The 15,811-nt window shown below is 49.1% G+C and overlaps 7 protein-coding genes across 7 annotated transcripts; 6 read left to right on the forward strand and 1 right to left on the reverse strand.

The window, feature by feature from the left end:
• Nucleotides 1–3,161: 3,161 nt before the first annotated feature.
• ColSpa_10259 (glutathione S-transferase-like protein tpcF) lies at nt 3,162–3,824 on the reverse strand (the record flags this gene model as incomplete). The annotated part of the gene is made up of 1 exon (XM_049276471.1): nt 3,162–3,824. One exon carries the CDS (start codon nt 3,822–3,824, stop codon nt 3,162–3,164), a length of 663 nt encoding a protein of 220 aa, XP_049132428.1.
• A 642-nt stretch (nt 3,825–4,466) lies between these two features.
• On the forward strand, nt 4,467–5,274 carry ColSpa_10260 (glucose 1-dehydrogenase; the record flags this gene model as incomplete). Its single annotated transcript, XM_049276472.1, has 3 exons — nt 4,467–4,710; nt 4,764–5,046; nt 5,103–5,274. The coding sequence occupies 3 exons, from the start codon at nt 4,467–4,469 to the stop codon at nt 5,272–5,274; spliced, it is 699 nt and encodes a 232-aa protein (XP_049132429.1).
• A 1,910-nt stretch (nt 5,275–7,184) lies between these two features.
• ColSpa_10261 (FAD-dependent monooxygenase cctM) lies at nt 7,185–8,589 on the forward strand (the record flags this gene model as incomplete). Its single annotated transcript, XM_049276473.1, has 4 exons — nt 7,185–7,298; nt 7,352–7,937; nt 7,995–8,273; nt 8,345–8,589. 4 exons carry the CDS (start codon nt 7,185–7,187, stop codon nt 8,587–8,589), a joined length of 1,224 nt encoding a protein of 407 aa, XP_049132430.1.
• A 423-nt stretch (nt 8,590–9,012) lies between these two features.
• Nucleotides 9,013–9,219, forward strand: ColSpa_10262 (uncharacterized protein; the record flags this gene model as incomplete). The annotated part of the gene is made up of 1 exon (XM_049276474.1): nt 9,013–9,219. The coding sequence occupies one exon, from the start codon at nt 9,013–9,015 to the stop codon at nt 9,217–9,219; it is 207 nt and encodes a 68-aa protein (XP_049132431.1).
• Nucleotides 9,220–9,701: 482 nt separating this feature from the next.
• Nucleotides 9,702–11,203, forward strand: ColSpa_10263 (uncharacterized protein; the record flags this gene model as incomplete). Its single annotated transcript, XM_049276475.1, has 3 exons — nt 9,702–10,027; nt 10,098–10,282; nt 10,512–11,203. 3 exons carry the CDS (start codon nt 9,702–9,704, stop codon nt 11,201–11,203), a joined length of 1,203 nt encoding a protein of 400 aa, XP_049132432.1.
• Nucleotides 11,204–13,634: 2,431 nt separating this feature from the next.
• Nucleotides 13,635–13,954, forward strand: ColSpa_10264 (uncharacterized protein; the record flags this gene model as incomplete). The annotated part of the gene is given in 2 exon segments (XM_049276476.1): nt 13,635–13,920; nt 13,935–13,954. 2 exon segments carry the CDS (start codon nt 13,635–13,637, stop codon nt 13,952–13,954), a joined length of 306 nt encoding a protein of 101 aa, XP_049132433.1.
• Nucleotides 13,955–14,250: 296 nt separating this feature from the next.
• ColSpa_10265 (FAD-dependent monooxygenase OpS4) lies at nt 14,251–14,911 on the forward strand (the record flags this gene model as incomplete). Its single annotated transcript, XM_049276477.1, has 2 exons — nt 14,251–14,357; nt 14,416–14,911. 2 exons carry the CDS (start codon nt 14,251–14,253, stop codon nt 14,909–14,911), a joined length of 603 nt encoding a protein of 200 aa, XP_049132434.1.
• Nucleotides 14,912–15,811: the final 900 nt, after the last annotated feature.

Here is a 15,811-nt window from a genome sequence, read left to right on the forward strand (position 1 = left end):
ACGCGAGAGTTGATGAAGTTGCTGTAATTCGTCAATTGCCCCCTTGCAGGAATTTGTTTTATCAGCTCCCTCGAAATCGCTTAACCAGCGAAGCGATTAGGTCCACGCGTTGCTGCGTCTTCTGCTTAGACCCTTTAAATCCAACGCAACCTTCAAATACAAGCCATGGAATCACAAACAGGTTTCGGGGTCCGGCCAGGATTTAGAGAAGAGGAACGGCAAGTCGTTGTTAGGGTAAGTTAACCCAAGGACCTAATAACATCCCGCCTCTGCTGACACCTTGAGGAAAGGCCTGCGACATGTGCCGGAAGAAGAAGATCCGCTGTGACCCTACCACACAAGGGTGCGCTCAGTGCACCAAATATTCTACAGGTTGCCACTTTACGCCAATTGCAATGAAGAGGAGGCCTCGCAGACCAGCTGGGTTAGTCTGCTACTCTAGCTCACGAAGTTTGCCTCTATTAAACGTTCCGCAGCTTTAAATACATCGCACAGCTCGAGGAAAGACTATCAGAAGTTGAGACTTTGCTAGGAGATAGGGCTTTGAGGGAGCCACCTGTGTCTAAGAACAGTTCGCGTAAAGAGCAAACGACACGAGCAGTATCACGTGGCACAGCGGCATTGATCACATCGCCTAACGAAAGTAGCCTATGGATGCCAATGAGCGAATCACAACTTCCATCACCCTTAAAAATGAGCAACCTAGGGTTTCACCTCGAGGTTACACCCTGGGAACACGACCACGGCCAACCCGAATTGCCTACGCTTGGGGGTTATGTAACTGACCGTCTAGCTGGCAGTCCAAGGTCGCATCTCGCTGCAGAGCTACCGCCATTTGTTCGACCAGCGCGGCAGCAGCTTCCTACGAAGGCAGCCGCTCTAGAGCTGGTCAAGGAAACTTTCAGCAACTATAATAGGCACCTTCCACTTTTTGATGAAGAGGACTTCATGAGAGAGTTTCAACTCAAGTACTCGACTTCCAGCGCTGGAGACGCTGCTTGGTGGGCTTGTCTCAATGTCGTGCTGTCGATAGCTCATCGTCTCCGCGCCCTGCGCATATTGGACCCGACGCATGAGAATATCCTATCCTCTGGGTACATACAAAACGCCCTAGGTGTCGTCTCTGAGCTGAGCGTCTCTAACGGCAGCCTCTCTGCTGTCCAGGCTCTGGTGGGCATGGCTTGTATTCTTCAGGGAACACCGAATCCGGAGCCAGCCTCAGTCCTCGTAGCCGCTGCCCTACGCCTGGCACAAGCTATGAATCTGCACAGAGAATGTTCCAGCCTAGGCCTCACGGAACGACAAGCTGAGCAGCGGAGGCGTGTATTTTGGAAGATATATATTCTTGACAAGGATATCAGTCTACGGACGTGCAGACCCTTCAGCCAAGATGATGACGACATGGATGTCCGACTGCCATCAAATACAAGTTTTGAGCCATGTAACGTGGACCTTTTTAACTATCGCATAGGCCTTGCGGTTATTCAGGGGCAGGTGTACAAAAAGTTGTACTCGATCAAGGCTAGAAGACAAGCGGAAACACAAAGGGCGATTGCGGCACAAGAGCTGAGTTCTTTATTGTCGTACTGGAAGTCCAGTGCGCAGATGGAACCGCCAGAGGACTCATCCACGATGTTACCAGGATACCAAATCGCTGGCGAGATGGTCCACAAAGTGGTTCTTCGACTCACATACATTTATTGCCTGACAATGATTGATCGCCACTTGCCTCCGACGACACATTTTCTCTATAACCAGGAACTCAGCCGGCCTGAACTTTTGTTACCCTCAGGCAGTCTTTGCCTCGCCGAGTTACGCAAAGCGATCCGGCTCGTTGAAGCCATCCCTCAGGGAGACCACGCTTGTGTCTGGTAGATGATTCATTAAAACCACGGCCTCCCCGAATTCTTTCTGACTCAGTATAGGACTGTTCTTCACGCTTTCTTCGCCGCAGCTAGCAGCTTGCTCTATAATTTAACACAAAACCCTACATCGCCAAACGCAATTTCAGACCTTCATCTCGTCAAGCCGTTTCTGCGTCTACTGGAGAGGCTTGCCAGGGATCCAAGAGCACGCTCACTATCCGAAGAACTCGGGCGAATGCATAACACTTGCAACAGCTTAAACAATGAAGCAAAGAAGGCTGTTCAACTTTTCAGTTCAGGGTCTACGGCATCCGTGATGTAACTGTTTGAGCTTGATCATGTGGAAAATAAAACTGAATTGATTCTTTATCTCGTCCACGGTAACAGAACTTTTGCCTCTAGACAGGTTGCCTTGATCCCAAAAACGCTTTTACTTGGCTTCTAGCCGCAAGTCGGTTCTGCCGAATGTTCGAGATGGTTGGGCAGGCTTTCATGTGCCCTTGGCACTCAAAAGAACCGGGAAACTTTCTTAAGATTCAAAATATGCTGGGAAAAGAACACAGTGTCAGGGAATATTAGACAGGGTGTACAAGAAAGGAGTCTTTCAATCGCCATTCCGTTTCGGAACTTGATACATAAGTGGCCACTTCCTTGGTGTAGGCGTCAGCTTGACACCGTCACCCACAAAATACCCTCATATGCAAAAGACAAAAGATATGTGAAAAGCGAACGAAGCCTTCATAGAAACTTTTATGCCCAATAATAACAAGGGCCTGTCTTAATCTTGACCTAATTTCGCAGCAGTGGCTCATCTGTGGAAGACATTAAACCCCCTCCTGTTACAGTCAGATATCCGTCAGTGGTGTTTGCTGCTAACATGTAGCTGAGTTCGATACTTAATAACATTACCTAGTCCTTTGTTGGTAATCTTGCTGGTATCTGTTTGCACGGTTATCGGTCGTGCACTTTAGGCGTAGGTAGTTTGCACAATTTTACAACAGAAGGATAAACTAAGAGTCACCTACGAGAGAGTGAGTCACGAAGCTCATTGCTGAAGAGCTATTTGAGGTAATCTATCTATCTGGAATGTCGGTCCTGAGTCTAGGACCGCTTTTCGGCTATGAGCCCTTTCTGATCTTGACATAACCTTCCCTAGTTCTTCCGTTCCAAGGTGAGTCTTATGTATCCCCGTGTGGCCTGCATATATCCTGTCTTGTAACCGCGAGGTGTCCATGGGGCAACCCAGTTATGTTATGCTTTTTGGGTCGTAAAACTCCACCCATGATCCGCCACAGCCTATTTGGCTTCTTGGAGCTTCAGTACCTTCTTCACACTAGGACGCGCGAGCATGTTCTCAGACCACTTCTTGACATGCGGATAGTCGTCCTGGTTGAACTCTTCGTCTGGGATTCGTGGCGAGGCTGTGTTCTGCCACGTGAAGAACGCAATGTCCACGTAAGAGAGCCGGCTACCTAAGAACCAGATGTTGCCGTCCGCGTCAGGCTTTTGCTTCGCTAGGTGTCCTTCTAGTACGCCAGTAACGCGGTTGACCTCTTTGACGTAGCGCTCGCGCGCCTCGGGAAGTGGCTGATAAATGATAAACCACATCGCCTGTCCGTAATACGGTCCTTGGCCGGTGGTCTGGTAGAAGAGCCATTGACGAGCGTGGTAGGCTTCAGCTGTGCCCGGCACGAAGCTTAGCTTATGGTCCTTGTCGTATTTCTCTGTCAAGTACTCGATAATAGCGCCTGACTCCCACAGCGTGAGGTTTGTGTTTGGATCCTGGATAGACGGCAACCGCCCATTCGGGTTGATGGCGACGTACTTAGAGCTCTTAGTGTCGGTAAGCGGGATTGTTTCTGTCTCATATGACAGTCCTAGCTCCTCGCAAAGGAGGATGACCTTAGCAGCGTTGGGTCCGTGAACTCCCAACACTTTGATCGCCTTGATGTCCGCCATTTTGATAAAGATATGTTGAGTTGTCTGAAGTCAATTGTAGACGGAAAGCTGTGAAACTGGTTGATGATGAAAGATTCAGTAAGGATGAAGAGCGCAGAATGGACTTGGTTTCATAGACTTCTGATCTCCTATTTAAATACATCATCGCCTTCTTCCCGACAGTACAAAGCACATGGAACTTGACAATACTCTTCTTGAGAGCCACCTAACTCTTTTCCAATCATGAAAGGATAGCAAGCTGATAAATGTTGACATTCATTGGTCACAACATGCGTTGGTCATGCTGTATTCTAGTTCGGACCATCCGAAGGGTCCGGGTCCGTGATGACTTGCATCCCCAACAGGCCCTGCAGCAGGCCATCAGTTCTACCAATGCAAACCCGCGCTACGCCCCGAGACACCGCTACGCTAGGAATTCCACGTACCCCAGTTAGCGCAACGGAGTTTACTTACGATTGATTAGCTTACAAAAGTTAACCGCAAAACTCTCGCCGCTTCGAATCGCTTGACCAATTGAGTATTGCGGCTACCTGTCTCATTTTTGCCTCAATCAGAATATAAGTATATGTATAGGGCAGACGAACGCTTCCTGCTTTCTTACTCGACTACACCCAGTCTGGCTTCTCCGACACATCCCAAACCATGCCCGGAACATCTCCTGTCGTTCTTATCCTCGGTGCGGGGCCAAGAGTTGGCTTGTCAGTTGCGAGTGTCTTTGCTTCGAAAGGCTACAAGGTTGCAGTCGCAGCCCGGTCGCTGAAGGAGGCAGACAGCACAGACAATCAACTTAACATAAAAAGCGACTTCGCCAACCCCGATGAAGTTGTCAATGCCTTCGCAAAGGTTACGAAGGAGCTGGGAATCCCAAGCGTGGTCATTTACAACGGTAAGTCTTGACACCAGAAGACTCTGGCTGAACATCTTGCTAAAGGTTCGTAGCCGGAGCCGCAACATTCTCTCCTCCCAACGATCCGTTTGCGATCCCGTTGGATGCTTTCAAGCGAGACATGACTGTCAACACCACCAGTGTCTTTGTCGCTGCCCAACAAGCCGTGCTCGGCTTCGCAGAGCTCCCTGCCGATGCGCCCAGGACATTCTTGTTTACAGGGAACATCCTAAACGTTAGACCCCTCCCGCGGTTTCTAGAATCGGGCGCTGGCAAGTCAGCGTCTGCACACATGATGATGGCTGCTGCCTCTGAATACAAGGAGAAAGGATTCAAGTATGCCATCCCTACCGTCTTCTAACGATTGAGTAGATGTGCCTAACAATTTGTAGGTTTTATTATGTTGACGAACGGAAGGAGGACGGCTCGGCTGCTTTCAAGATCGATGGAGAGGCACATGCTAAGCTCTTCTGGGAGCTCGCAGAGACCAAGACGCAGGGTCCGTGGTTGCAGACCTTCGTCAAGGGCGTGGGATACAAGGACTTCGGCCCATATCGATTTTAGTGTTGTTAGCTGTTTTACTAATATCTTCTTTCTGCTGATAGTATCTTTATCAGTATGACATCATTGTGAAAAGAGTCTTGATATTAGAAGAAGCTTGTCAACTTGATATCGTGGTAGTTCGCCGCTGTACGAAGTGTGACAAAATAAGGCTCCCCAAAGCCCTCTTCCCCAGACTTTTGGTGAGAATCCTTGCGACAAGGTCTTCGATGCCAGTACTAGTGCTAGCGTGTTGAAAAGCTGCCTGCTTTTGCTGCCTCGAGTCTTAATAGTGAATCAAGCATATCTCTGGTATCTATGGAGCTTCCCTTTTGTGACTCCAACCAATGTAGAACATCTTCGTCTCACCCTGGCCTCACCAGATTATCGTGAAAGGAGCAAAAGCGGCGAGCCTGACCCAGCTTATCAGAGGCAGTTTTGTCATGAAGCGCTATGGTTGCACCAACTGCCTCACAGTCATGCACAAAACATCATCAATCTAGAGGTTGTTGATCCATCAGCCCGCATCAAACTTGACATGCTGCAGCAGTTTGCGCACGAAATTTCACACGCTCTCATCTGTAGTGGTGATTCCTCCTACACAGTGTTGCTGTTCAATAGCATAACCTGAACCATGGTTGACGAGAAGAGCCTTGAGGCACTGCATCGATGGAAGGCAACAACGCTGCCGGTTTTGCAAGGTATTCCCAGTCACATCACGGAGCTTCGGAGGCCGGCTTGTCACCACAATCCTAATCGGCAGCCACGAGAGCTGTCTAGTTCATTCCACTTGAAGCTCGTGATTCTGGCTGTTTCACTGGGACCTCGGTTCAAACAGACCTCTGTAGACAATGTTACGATACTTATCAAAGAGCTAGCAGAGATTACAGCACCGTACCACAAGAGCTGGGCCCATCTAAAATACCGAGTCTTGCATTATCGCGCTGATTGGAGGCCACGTCTTGTTCATCTCGCCCTTCTCTTGGAATCCCTAGAGAACATCCATGCCGAGTATCCAGCACTCCTAGATCATTTGCACGTAGACATGGCGAAGCAGTTGGTAGATCTTGCTCATGACCCGAAAAGAGAAAGTCATAGCCCGATTTAAGAAGATGCTTCACACCTGGGCCAAGTGTCTCGTCGAAGACTTTAGACATGGCATTAAAGAAACTCCGAGCAAACTTCAGTCTGGGTTTCCTAAAGAACGGTTCAAGACTGAGATAGATCTGGAATGGACGGATTTAGACTTAGACAAAATATCCAAATTGTTCATGCTAACTATGCAGGAAATGGTCCTTTGATCAACCGGGATTGAGGTAATAAATCAGGTCTGCTTCGTTTAGATGTGATGCTATATCGCCTCTTGTCTAGATTATACCGAGTCATACAAACTGTAACAAATCAAAAATTCTGATATTGTTGGGGCCAGACGGAAGCGTGACCTGCTGCAAAGTATTCTTTGAAACTTTAGAGGGCGCATTCACTTTGTAAGTTTACATCCCCCACCCAACCCGACAAGCTTCTTGGTCGCGCATGATAATGGTGGCCATATTTTTCTACTTACCATTGACCCCACGTTCAGGGTCAAGCCCGACCATTCGACTGCCCATGATGGCATGAGACCCGATGTTATCGACCCGTTATCGGTTAGCAGTGCCGATAAATCCTGTAAACTAAATCCTTCGTAAGGGTCTACGCTGACAGGGAGGTCTGATGCTACCGTACTACGTCATACATAGTTAGTGCAGCCGAAGCTTCATCTGAAGAAGCGACCATTCTTAGTTGCAATGTTACGTGTGGAGCCCTCCATACGGAACTCCGTTGTCAAGTCGGACCATCTAGCCATTTTCACTCCTTACGTCGACTTCAAGTGAGCCATCTACCACAGAGAGAGGCTAGATTGTTAAGTGGCGCACTTATTGATATATAACCCTATGGCTACTCAAAGCACCAACGGCAACTCGACCCAGTCCCAGGGTAGCGGGCCCAAGGTCGCAATCATCGGTGCGGGGTTGACCGGTCTGATCGCTGCGCATGGTCTCAGGCAGGTAACGCCACATATCGTACTCCGCATAATCATTCTGTCACTGACCAGAAATAGAAAGGCTTTGAGGTTGCGATCTTTGAGCGCGATGCCAGCATCGATTCACGTCCACGTGACTGGAGCATTCTCATTCACTGGGGCATGACGACTCTGAAAGAGATGCTACCGGAACATGTTCTGAAGAACTTTCCCAACAGCTTTTGCAATCCTCACCTGGAGTTCAACGAATGGGATGAAAGTGTTCCTGGCTATAGTGGCCTGACTGGCGAGGTCATATTCCGGAACCCAACTCCTGGCGCGAGGCGAATCAGTAGACTTCGCTTTAGAAAGATTCTGGCTGACGGAATCGACATTCAATGGGGAAAACATCTCGAACAAATGACCGCGGGCAGCAACTCTGTCGACCTCGTTTTCAGAGACGGTGAAAGATTCAACGCAGACTATGTCTTGGGGACGGACGGTGCGTCTTCCAAAGTTCGCGAATTGCTCATGGGTGTCGAAGCTGCCAAACCGGTGCCGTCTGGCTACTCAATTGCCAATTGCGTTTGCAAGTATGGCGATGCAGATAAAGTGAAAGCTATCGTGGACACGCACTCGGTTTGTGCACTGATGGTGGGCTCCAAGAACATGGCCGGCTGCGGCGGTAAGTAAAAATTCCTCATTGTTCGCATTATAATACGTGTCTGAACTCGGCCGATAGTCTGGTCTGTGGATGATCCTAGTGACTATTCCACCTGGGAAACGTTCTGGGTCAAGTTGTGGTGCGGCCATTCCGTCAGTCTCCAAGGCGAGGAAGCCATCAAGTATGCTACAAAAGACTTGGCGGGGATATGCGAGCCTTTCCGTTCAGCCTTAGAGTGGACTCCAAAGGACAGCCCGTGCTACCTCGACGAAATGAAATACTGGCTACCAAGCCCTTGGGACACATACGACGGTAGAGTCACACTTGCCGGAGATGCTGCTCATCCCATGTTACCTTGTGAGTCCTTCATGAGCAACCTCCATATCTCATGCCATTCAGTTGTCATTTGTTAACGATAAATCTTACAGTCCGAGGACAAGGACTACAGCATGCAATTATCGACGTCGACAAGTACATCACTGCGCTCACGCAGTTGAGAGCCGCCGGCAACACGATCAATCGGAATGAGACCATAACAGCATACGGAGCAGACGTGGTTGAAAGGGGTTCCACAGCAGTTGCGCAGGCGCTTAAAGAGGCCGAAAAAGCGTTGGATATGAACACCGTCGGCAACATGCTCATGGTCACTCAGGGCCATGGCAGATCCGTGTGAAGTCAATGGCTTATGTTTCGGGTGAGCAAATGGGTATTTGATCCTTCGGTTAAAACCTCCAGTTCGTTTTTACGGAACTGGCCATTGACTTAGCGCCGAAAACGAATTAGGAGACAAAATGTCTGTAGCCTCTTTTAACTGGTTGGAGCGTCGTTTATGTGACAGGCTCATGACCCCTTGAGGGAAGATTGCCGGCTTGACATTCGCTTAAGGTGTGCGTTGTCGTATGTGACGTGACTTGGTCGTCATCCTCAGCCATTCCCATCCCTTGCGATCTAACACACCTGTTATCCACACGCTTCAATGAATGACGATGTTTTTCGCTCAGATTAAAGTGACTGGTTCATAAAATGGCCAGCGCCCCACAAAGCGGTTGGCCTTTTCAGTCGAACCAACATACTGCCTATTCTACACGCCTTCAGAATGGCTGACGATCAATCCCAGACGCGTTCGCATACGCTAGCGGCGTCCGACTATGTTAATACGAACGGCGCCAAACTCAGCGAGGATCGATCGGTTTACGATTTAGGATGGAACAAGGACCCTGACCACGATGCTAGGCCCTGGATTCGTGGCATGCATAATGAGGACATTTGGGTTCTTGTGCGAAGACTCAACAAGGCAATTTGACCCTTGACGTTTAAAAAATCATTGGAGCTAATTATCAACAGTCTGTATATGAGGTCAAGAGGACAAGAGAAATACCCTATGGCGGTCTAGATCTCACCGTTGCAGAGGACTCAGAGAACTCTCCCAACAAACTCCGCAGCGAGATGGAAAGACTTTACATGGGGCTTGTAAGCATTTTTGGCCTAACCTTGTTACGATGGGAACTAATAAGATAAATCAGATGCTTGGGTTGTTCTCATTTGCAAAGACAGTGGCCCGGCTCCGTTCGTGGCGCGAGCCAAGAAGGACAGGTGCATTCTGCATTGTAAGCCTCCGCGCCAATGGAAAGCCCCTCTACTCTTCGTACATGATTCTGACAATACTAGGCTTACTTCGTGGCTTGGCTTTTAGACTACTTGACTCTGCTCTTCTTGGTTGTAGTTATCGCCTTGATTTTGTCGCCCAGAGCTCGTATCGCCCTCTTCCCGCCCGCACCACTGGCCATGGTCGACATCCGTGACGGCAGCCTTGCGAAGCCTATGGGTGGAACACTCGGCTCAACGGATGCCGCAACTGGCGCTCCGCAGAACCTGAAGGGCGAGAGTGTCGAGAATGAAGCTAGCAACTTCATCACCAGTGTCTCAGCTATCGCTACGAATTTGCTGACCGGCAAGGATCCTCACGGCGCTCCAAATGAAGTCGAGGGAGGGAGCAAACAAGGGTTCAAACCCCAGCTTGATGTAACAACTATGGCAGTTGTCAAGGACAAGGCCGAGGGGGTGGATAGACCGTCGCAAGACAAAACTAAGGCACCTATGGAGGAGAAAGTGTGGGAGCAAATGACGCCACTACTACACATGATCATCTTGATTTCCGACTTCTGGGAACGTCTATCAAAGTTGGTTCATCTTTTTCACCGTTTTGGTCGATACTGATTTTGTCAGCATTCTGGTGCCTACTCCTCCTTTTGACCAGCAGAACCACCAGAGACGACTTGCTGCCTACATTGTCCCTATAGCCGCGGCGTCAATTGTACTCTCTCAGGACATTGTCATCAGCGGCACGACGTTTGCTCTGGGTGTCGGTATCTTTGGCGATCCCTTACTGACTTGGTGCTATCATTACATGAATACCAATCGATGGACTGAGTCTATTCACCTCAACAAGTAACTCTTAAACCTATCCATAAACTAATGGCGGAGATAACTGACCTTGGTACAGCACATTGTTCAAAGGAGTGCCGACTAACAATCAGCTGGCGCTGACGCTTCTTCGGGTTGGCGAAGCCAATAGAGCCCCATTTCCACCACCAGCACAAGTCAAGCATGCTCCGCCAAACAAAGCCATTGATATTGATGAGGATGTTGTTGGTGCATCTATGGGTGATAATCCGTTGGGTGCATCGCAAGATCAACTCGAAAATGTTGCTGAGCGCGACGATGAGATGGCAGACCATGCTGGTGGCGAAGACACAGAAGTCCAGCAAGCTCTTGGGCATGGGAGTAAACGGGAGAAGATCTTTGGTCTCTTGAAGGGTGGCGCTAAGGAGGTTGCCAAAGCTACCAGCACGGTTGACAAAATCAGGGCCAAGGCTGGGTCTGAGAATGCAAAGACGCGCGTCGGAGCACTGCCGTCATCGAACGACGATGTGCAGACCATTGGACCCGTAGAATTCAGCGCCCGCTTCGAAGGGGAAAAGGGATTTGTTTACGTCAACGCGGCTGCCGGTTTCGTGGCGTTCAACAAGAATTCCATCACCGAGGAGAACCTTGATACAGTGTGGGCTGTCAACATTGACGGCATCACTCAACTCAGGAAGCATTCTGGTTATGGAATGAAAGCTAAGCTTGCTTCCGGATGGGCAACGGATGGACCGATTTACGATAGCCTGAGGATCGTTGATCAGGAGAACAAGCACTTTGTTGTGACGGCTCTTCCTTACAGGGACGCGCTTTTCAATCGACTATGCGCAATTGGCAAGCACACTAAGTGGGAGGTTTGGTAAACATGTTTTGTTAGCATGTGGGAGTCGCTTTATGCCGCAAACTAATTCGACTCTCACGTTTCAAGTCGTCGAAACGCACCAGTGCTTATGTTAAAGGCTAAGCATCAGTCCAATCTCACGTGTTCGTAGATTTAGTAGAGCACCAAGGAGCCAGCCCTTGTATCTGATTCTTGAAACATCATGTCGCATCGTAATAGTTTAACTAGAATACGCCTTTTTGATCTAAGAACATTCGCTGAGAGAAGGGTCGCTAGTTGCATGAGGATTGAATTGGACATTTTATATGCCACAAGCTGTTTACTATTACCCAAGAGGCGCATTTCAGCCAATCGGGTTTACTTATTGTTCGCAACTATGTCCCAGCCTTCACCCTATGCAAACCTAACACCATTTTTAAGTGTACCAATGTTGGTGATGCTGACTTCCATCTGGGTCCCAGGTGAAAGCCACCGCGGTGGGTTGAAACCGGCACCGACTCCTGCGAAAGTCCCCAGGTTAGTGGTGGTTTTTCAAGCGAACGTACGCCGTTGATATATCTTACCGCCTGGAGTTCCTGTCATAATGACCGTACCCTTTTTTAGCGTTGTCCCAGAGGAGAGATAAGAGATGATATAAGCACAGTCGAAGGCTAGATCATGAATTCCCTCTTTCTGCCTCACTTCACCATTGACTTTCGTCTGCAGTACAAGTGATTTGAGATCTCCGACAAGATCAGGTCGTACCAAACAGGGTCCCAGCGGTGCAAACGTGTCAAACCCCTTGGAGAAGCCCCATTGGGGTACGTTGCCCGCTAACGTAGGGTCGCGCTGCAGCTTTCTTGATGAGATGTCGTTGCCGCAGGTGTAAGCAGCGACATAATCCAGTGCTTCTGCCACCGAGACATCTTTGGCATTTTTTCCAATGACGATACACAGCTCGCCCTCGTAATCAGCCTGATCATCCTGACAGATCTTCGGAATGACTACGTCGGCGCCGTGATCAAAAACAGTTGTGTTTGGTTTGAAAAATAGGGATGGAAAAGGTGGCGGCTTCCGGCCAGCCTCTTTGACTGCGAAAGGTGTTAGCGAGTCATTGCAATCCGGTAGTCGTAGCTTACTATGAGTAGCATAGTTCAAGCCAATGCATCGTAGGATCGGTACGTCCTCTGGCGTCAACGGGCCAAGGAGCTTTTTCACCACCACAACTTCATCAGTAACCTTCGTTTTCCCAGATACGTCGTAGATGTCCGACCCGGCAATGACCTTTGCTTTCAACTTCGTTTCTTCCGTTGTATCTCCTAAGTCGAATTTATCATTCGGAAGGATGGGCTCTCCCCTAAGCACCCTTCCGTCAGTAGCAACAAACCGAATTAGTCTATTCCAGGCCACAGCCATTGCTATGAAATGAGACACGATAATGAGGAACTTGTCCGATTGAATTTTTGATAGCAAGCAAAGAGGCGACAACGCCAACTTTCTTGGTTTTGTTACAATGACCTTGCTGAGCTGATGCCGCCCCGCCTCTGCTTTGTCAAGAAACCACTTGCCGTCATGACAGCCGCGTGTGTTGGAACAGCCGCGGAGATAAAATGTAACTCCCCGAACTTATGTCTCCAACGGCACTTTGCTTTAGTGACACTAAGGTTAACCGTTGTGGTCCGTCTCCGACAGTTCCGAATTGGGAAACTTACGGCGCTACAGAGTGGGGAAGAGCGACGGAGGTCGGAGACCGGGGAGTTAAGACTGCTCGATGCGCAGGGGGCTCGAACAAGCTCAGCCGGTGGGCGGCAACGAATACGACAAACGCGGATCGCATCGTTCGGAATCAAACCGTTTGCGTATTTGCATAAGCCCGGAAAAGGTAAGAAGGTAGTCATTCCAGCTTTACTGGTCTTTCTTCCCACATTCCACTTTCTTTCCAGTTCAAGCGTCTGCAACATGCCTGCTGTTACACAGACGTGCGAGCCTGCCTCGCAGGGCCTGTTGATCACGTCTCACAACCCAGAGGCCGGGACTCTAGAGCCGATGGGGCAAGCCAGTGCGCAACACAATGAGAAGCAGAACGGACGCTCCAGCCACCAAAAATTATCCTCGACATCCTATCCGTCCAATAGTCTTAAGTTTCTTCACGCTGTAAATGCAAGCGAAAATGGAACAACGTCGAGAACGTCTCTGAAAGCAAATATTGCCCTTAACATATTGATTGTTGGGGCTGGCCTTGGCGGACTCGCAACGGCCGTCACGTTAGCAAAGAGCGGCCACAAAGTCACCGTTCTGGAACAAGCAATCCAACTATCCGAGGTAGATGCCCTTGGAATTGAGCGGTTTCTTTCAGATGCATTTGTTTTATCTTTCTTTTCAAGATAACTGACCAGTGTTGTTAGGTCGGAGCTGGTATCCAGATCCCTCCGAATTCGAGCAAGCTGCTTCAAAGATGGGGTGTCATGGACATCATGTCAGAGCAGGCTGTTCGGCCAGATGGCATCTCCATCCGTCGCTGGGAGAATGGCGAGCGGATCGGCTTCACCGACCTCTCAGAGTCCTTTGTTGATCTCTGCGGCGCTCCTTATTATGTTGCTCACCGTGCTCACCTTCACTCGGCTCTCTACCAGCGCGCGATAGACTTGGGGGTCACCGTCCATCTCGATAGTAAAGTATCCAAGTACGACCCTGAAATCCCTTGCGCTACTCTGGCCAGCGGTCAGAGTTATACAGCAGACCTAATTGTTGCCGCTGATGGTAAGTCAAAGAAGTTCCCATGATCGGCGTATGATCTTTATTAATCGCCCAAAAAAGGGGTCAAGTCTTCAGCGAGGAGCTTGCTTCCTTCAGGTCAGGTAGCCAATCCTAATTACACAGGGTTTGCTGTTTATCGAGCCACTTTAGACGTTAGCAAGATGAGAAAGATACCTGAGATTGCCTGGATTCTCGAAAAACCAGGTGTTCATATGTGGTAGGTTCTTATTTATCGGGTTATCCAAGTTAGCACAGTTCCCTGATACATGATTCAGGATTGGTGAAGACCGCCATGTCATGACTTACACGATTGCTGCTGGTCAATCTTTCAACATGGTACTCTCTCATAGAGATCACAGGGATCCTTCAATTTGGCAGCAGAAAACCCAAGCGGAGATACTTATTGAGATGAGAGCCGAGTTCCAGGGATGGGACTCACAGTGAGTAGCCCCCTTGACTTTTCCTATGACTGAATTAGTACTGAGTCGCTTGTGTTAGACTCACCAAAATCATTGAGTTGATCGACAATACGGTCAAGTGGCCTTTAATGGCAGGCGTCCCTCTGGAAAACTGGGTGGCAGAGTCTGGCCGTCTTGTGATTCTCGGGGATGCAGCACATGCTATGTTGCCCTACATGTCCCAGGGTGCAGCCATGGCAGTCGAGGATGGCGCTGCTCTGGCGGTGGCTCTTAACAACATCTCGAGTCGGGAGCAACTGGGCCTTGCGCTGGAGATTTTCCAAAAGGAACGAAAACAACGCACCTCCATGATGCAGGAGGCGAGCATGGTTAATGCTCTGCTGTTACACTTCAAAGATGGGCCTGAACAGCGAGCCAGAGATGCCGCAATGCGACCTGAAGTGGAGGGTCGCAAGTTTGCCACCAGTCCGAACCAGTGGTCTGATCCACTGACACAATCTTGGGCTTACGGCTATGACGCAGAGGACACGATGTTGGAAAAATGTAGGTGTGAGACAAGCCCCTTCATAGCCTGATTCAAAGCAATGAGAGCATTATTAGAAGCTGAAGATATAAACATAAGTCGCAATCAGCATATAGTTCCTTGGAACCGACAAATAAACATTTTCATGTCCTAGCAAACCAGTTTAATTACGACATCCTCAGCTTTAAATGTCATGAGATCTTCGCTTGTGGAGGTTGTACATAAGTGTTTCCCCTTAGAAATGAAGCCTAAATCCTTCTGAGCACGCTACTGAATAAAATAAACTTTAGGTCGTTAAGCGGCACCCAGATTACTGAGGTTTCTCGCATCTCTCAAGGCAATACGCTTAGGCTGGAACATGAAAACAAGTAATAACAACTCAATTTGTTTGGGAGGATAGTCGGACGTAATGATAGTTACGCTGTACAAGAGTCGCTTTCTTTCCTTCTCTCTCAAGCACGGAAATTCCATTTGTCCAAGAAGGCCTTCATGCAAGCTGCCGCTGTAGCGGCAGCATAGTCCTGCCACTTCTTATGCTTGTGACTATCAGCGTAGTCACAGACCCCCTTGATGATCACACATGAGAATTGTTCCCATGCCCCTGCGGCCTCCATTTCGAAGGCTATGACCCCTTCTTTCTCTGCGATTCTGTCTCGGTGCTCCCCTGATTTCATGACTTGATCTCCAGAAGCGACCAGGCCGAAGTGAACAATAGGTCGGACCACGAGCTGCTCGCTGGAAGCGACAGGCTTGAGTCGGACACGAGAAACTAGTCTGGTTTTGTCGCATTCGAGCTCCTCACAAGACAAGGTCCTGGCGTCTTCACAGACAGAGTTCTTGTTTTTCTCATCGTTACATACCGAGCAGCCGAAAGAACGACGGTGTTTGTGCTGGTAAGTTGCCTCGAAGAGTTGGTCTTCAGTGACACCTGGATAACGTATCTCATCTCCAA

This window comes from Colletotrichum spaethianum (assembly GCF_022836535.1).
Source record: "Colletotrichum spaethianum MAFF 239500 DNA, contig34, whole genome shotgun sequence".
NCBI classification, from domain to species: Eukaryota; Fungi; Ascomycota; class Sordariomycetes; order Glomerellales; family Glomerellaceae; genus Colletotrichum; species Colletotrichum spaethianum.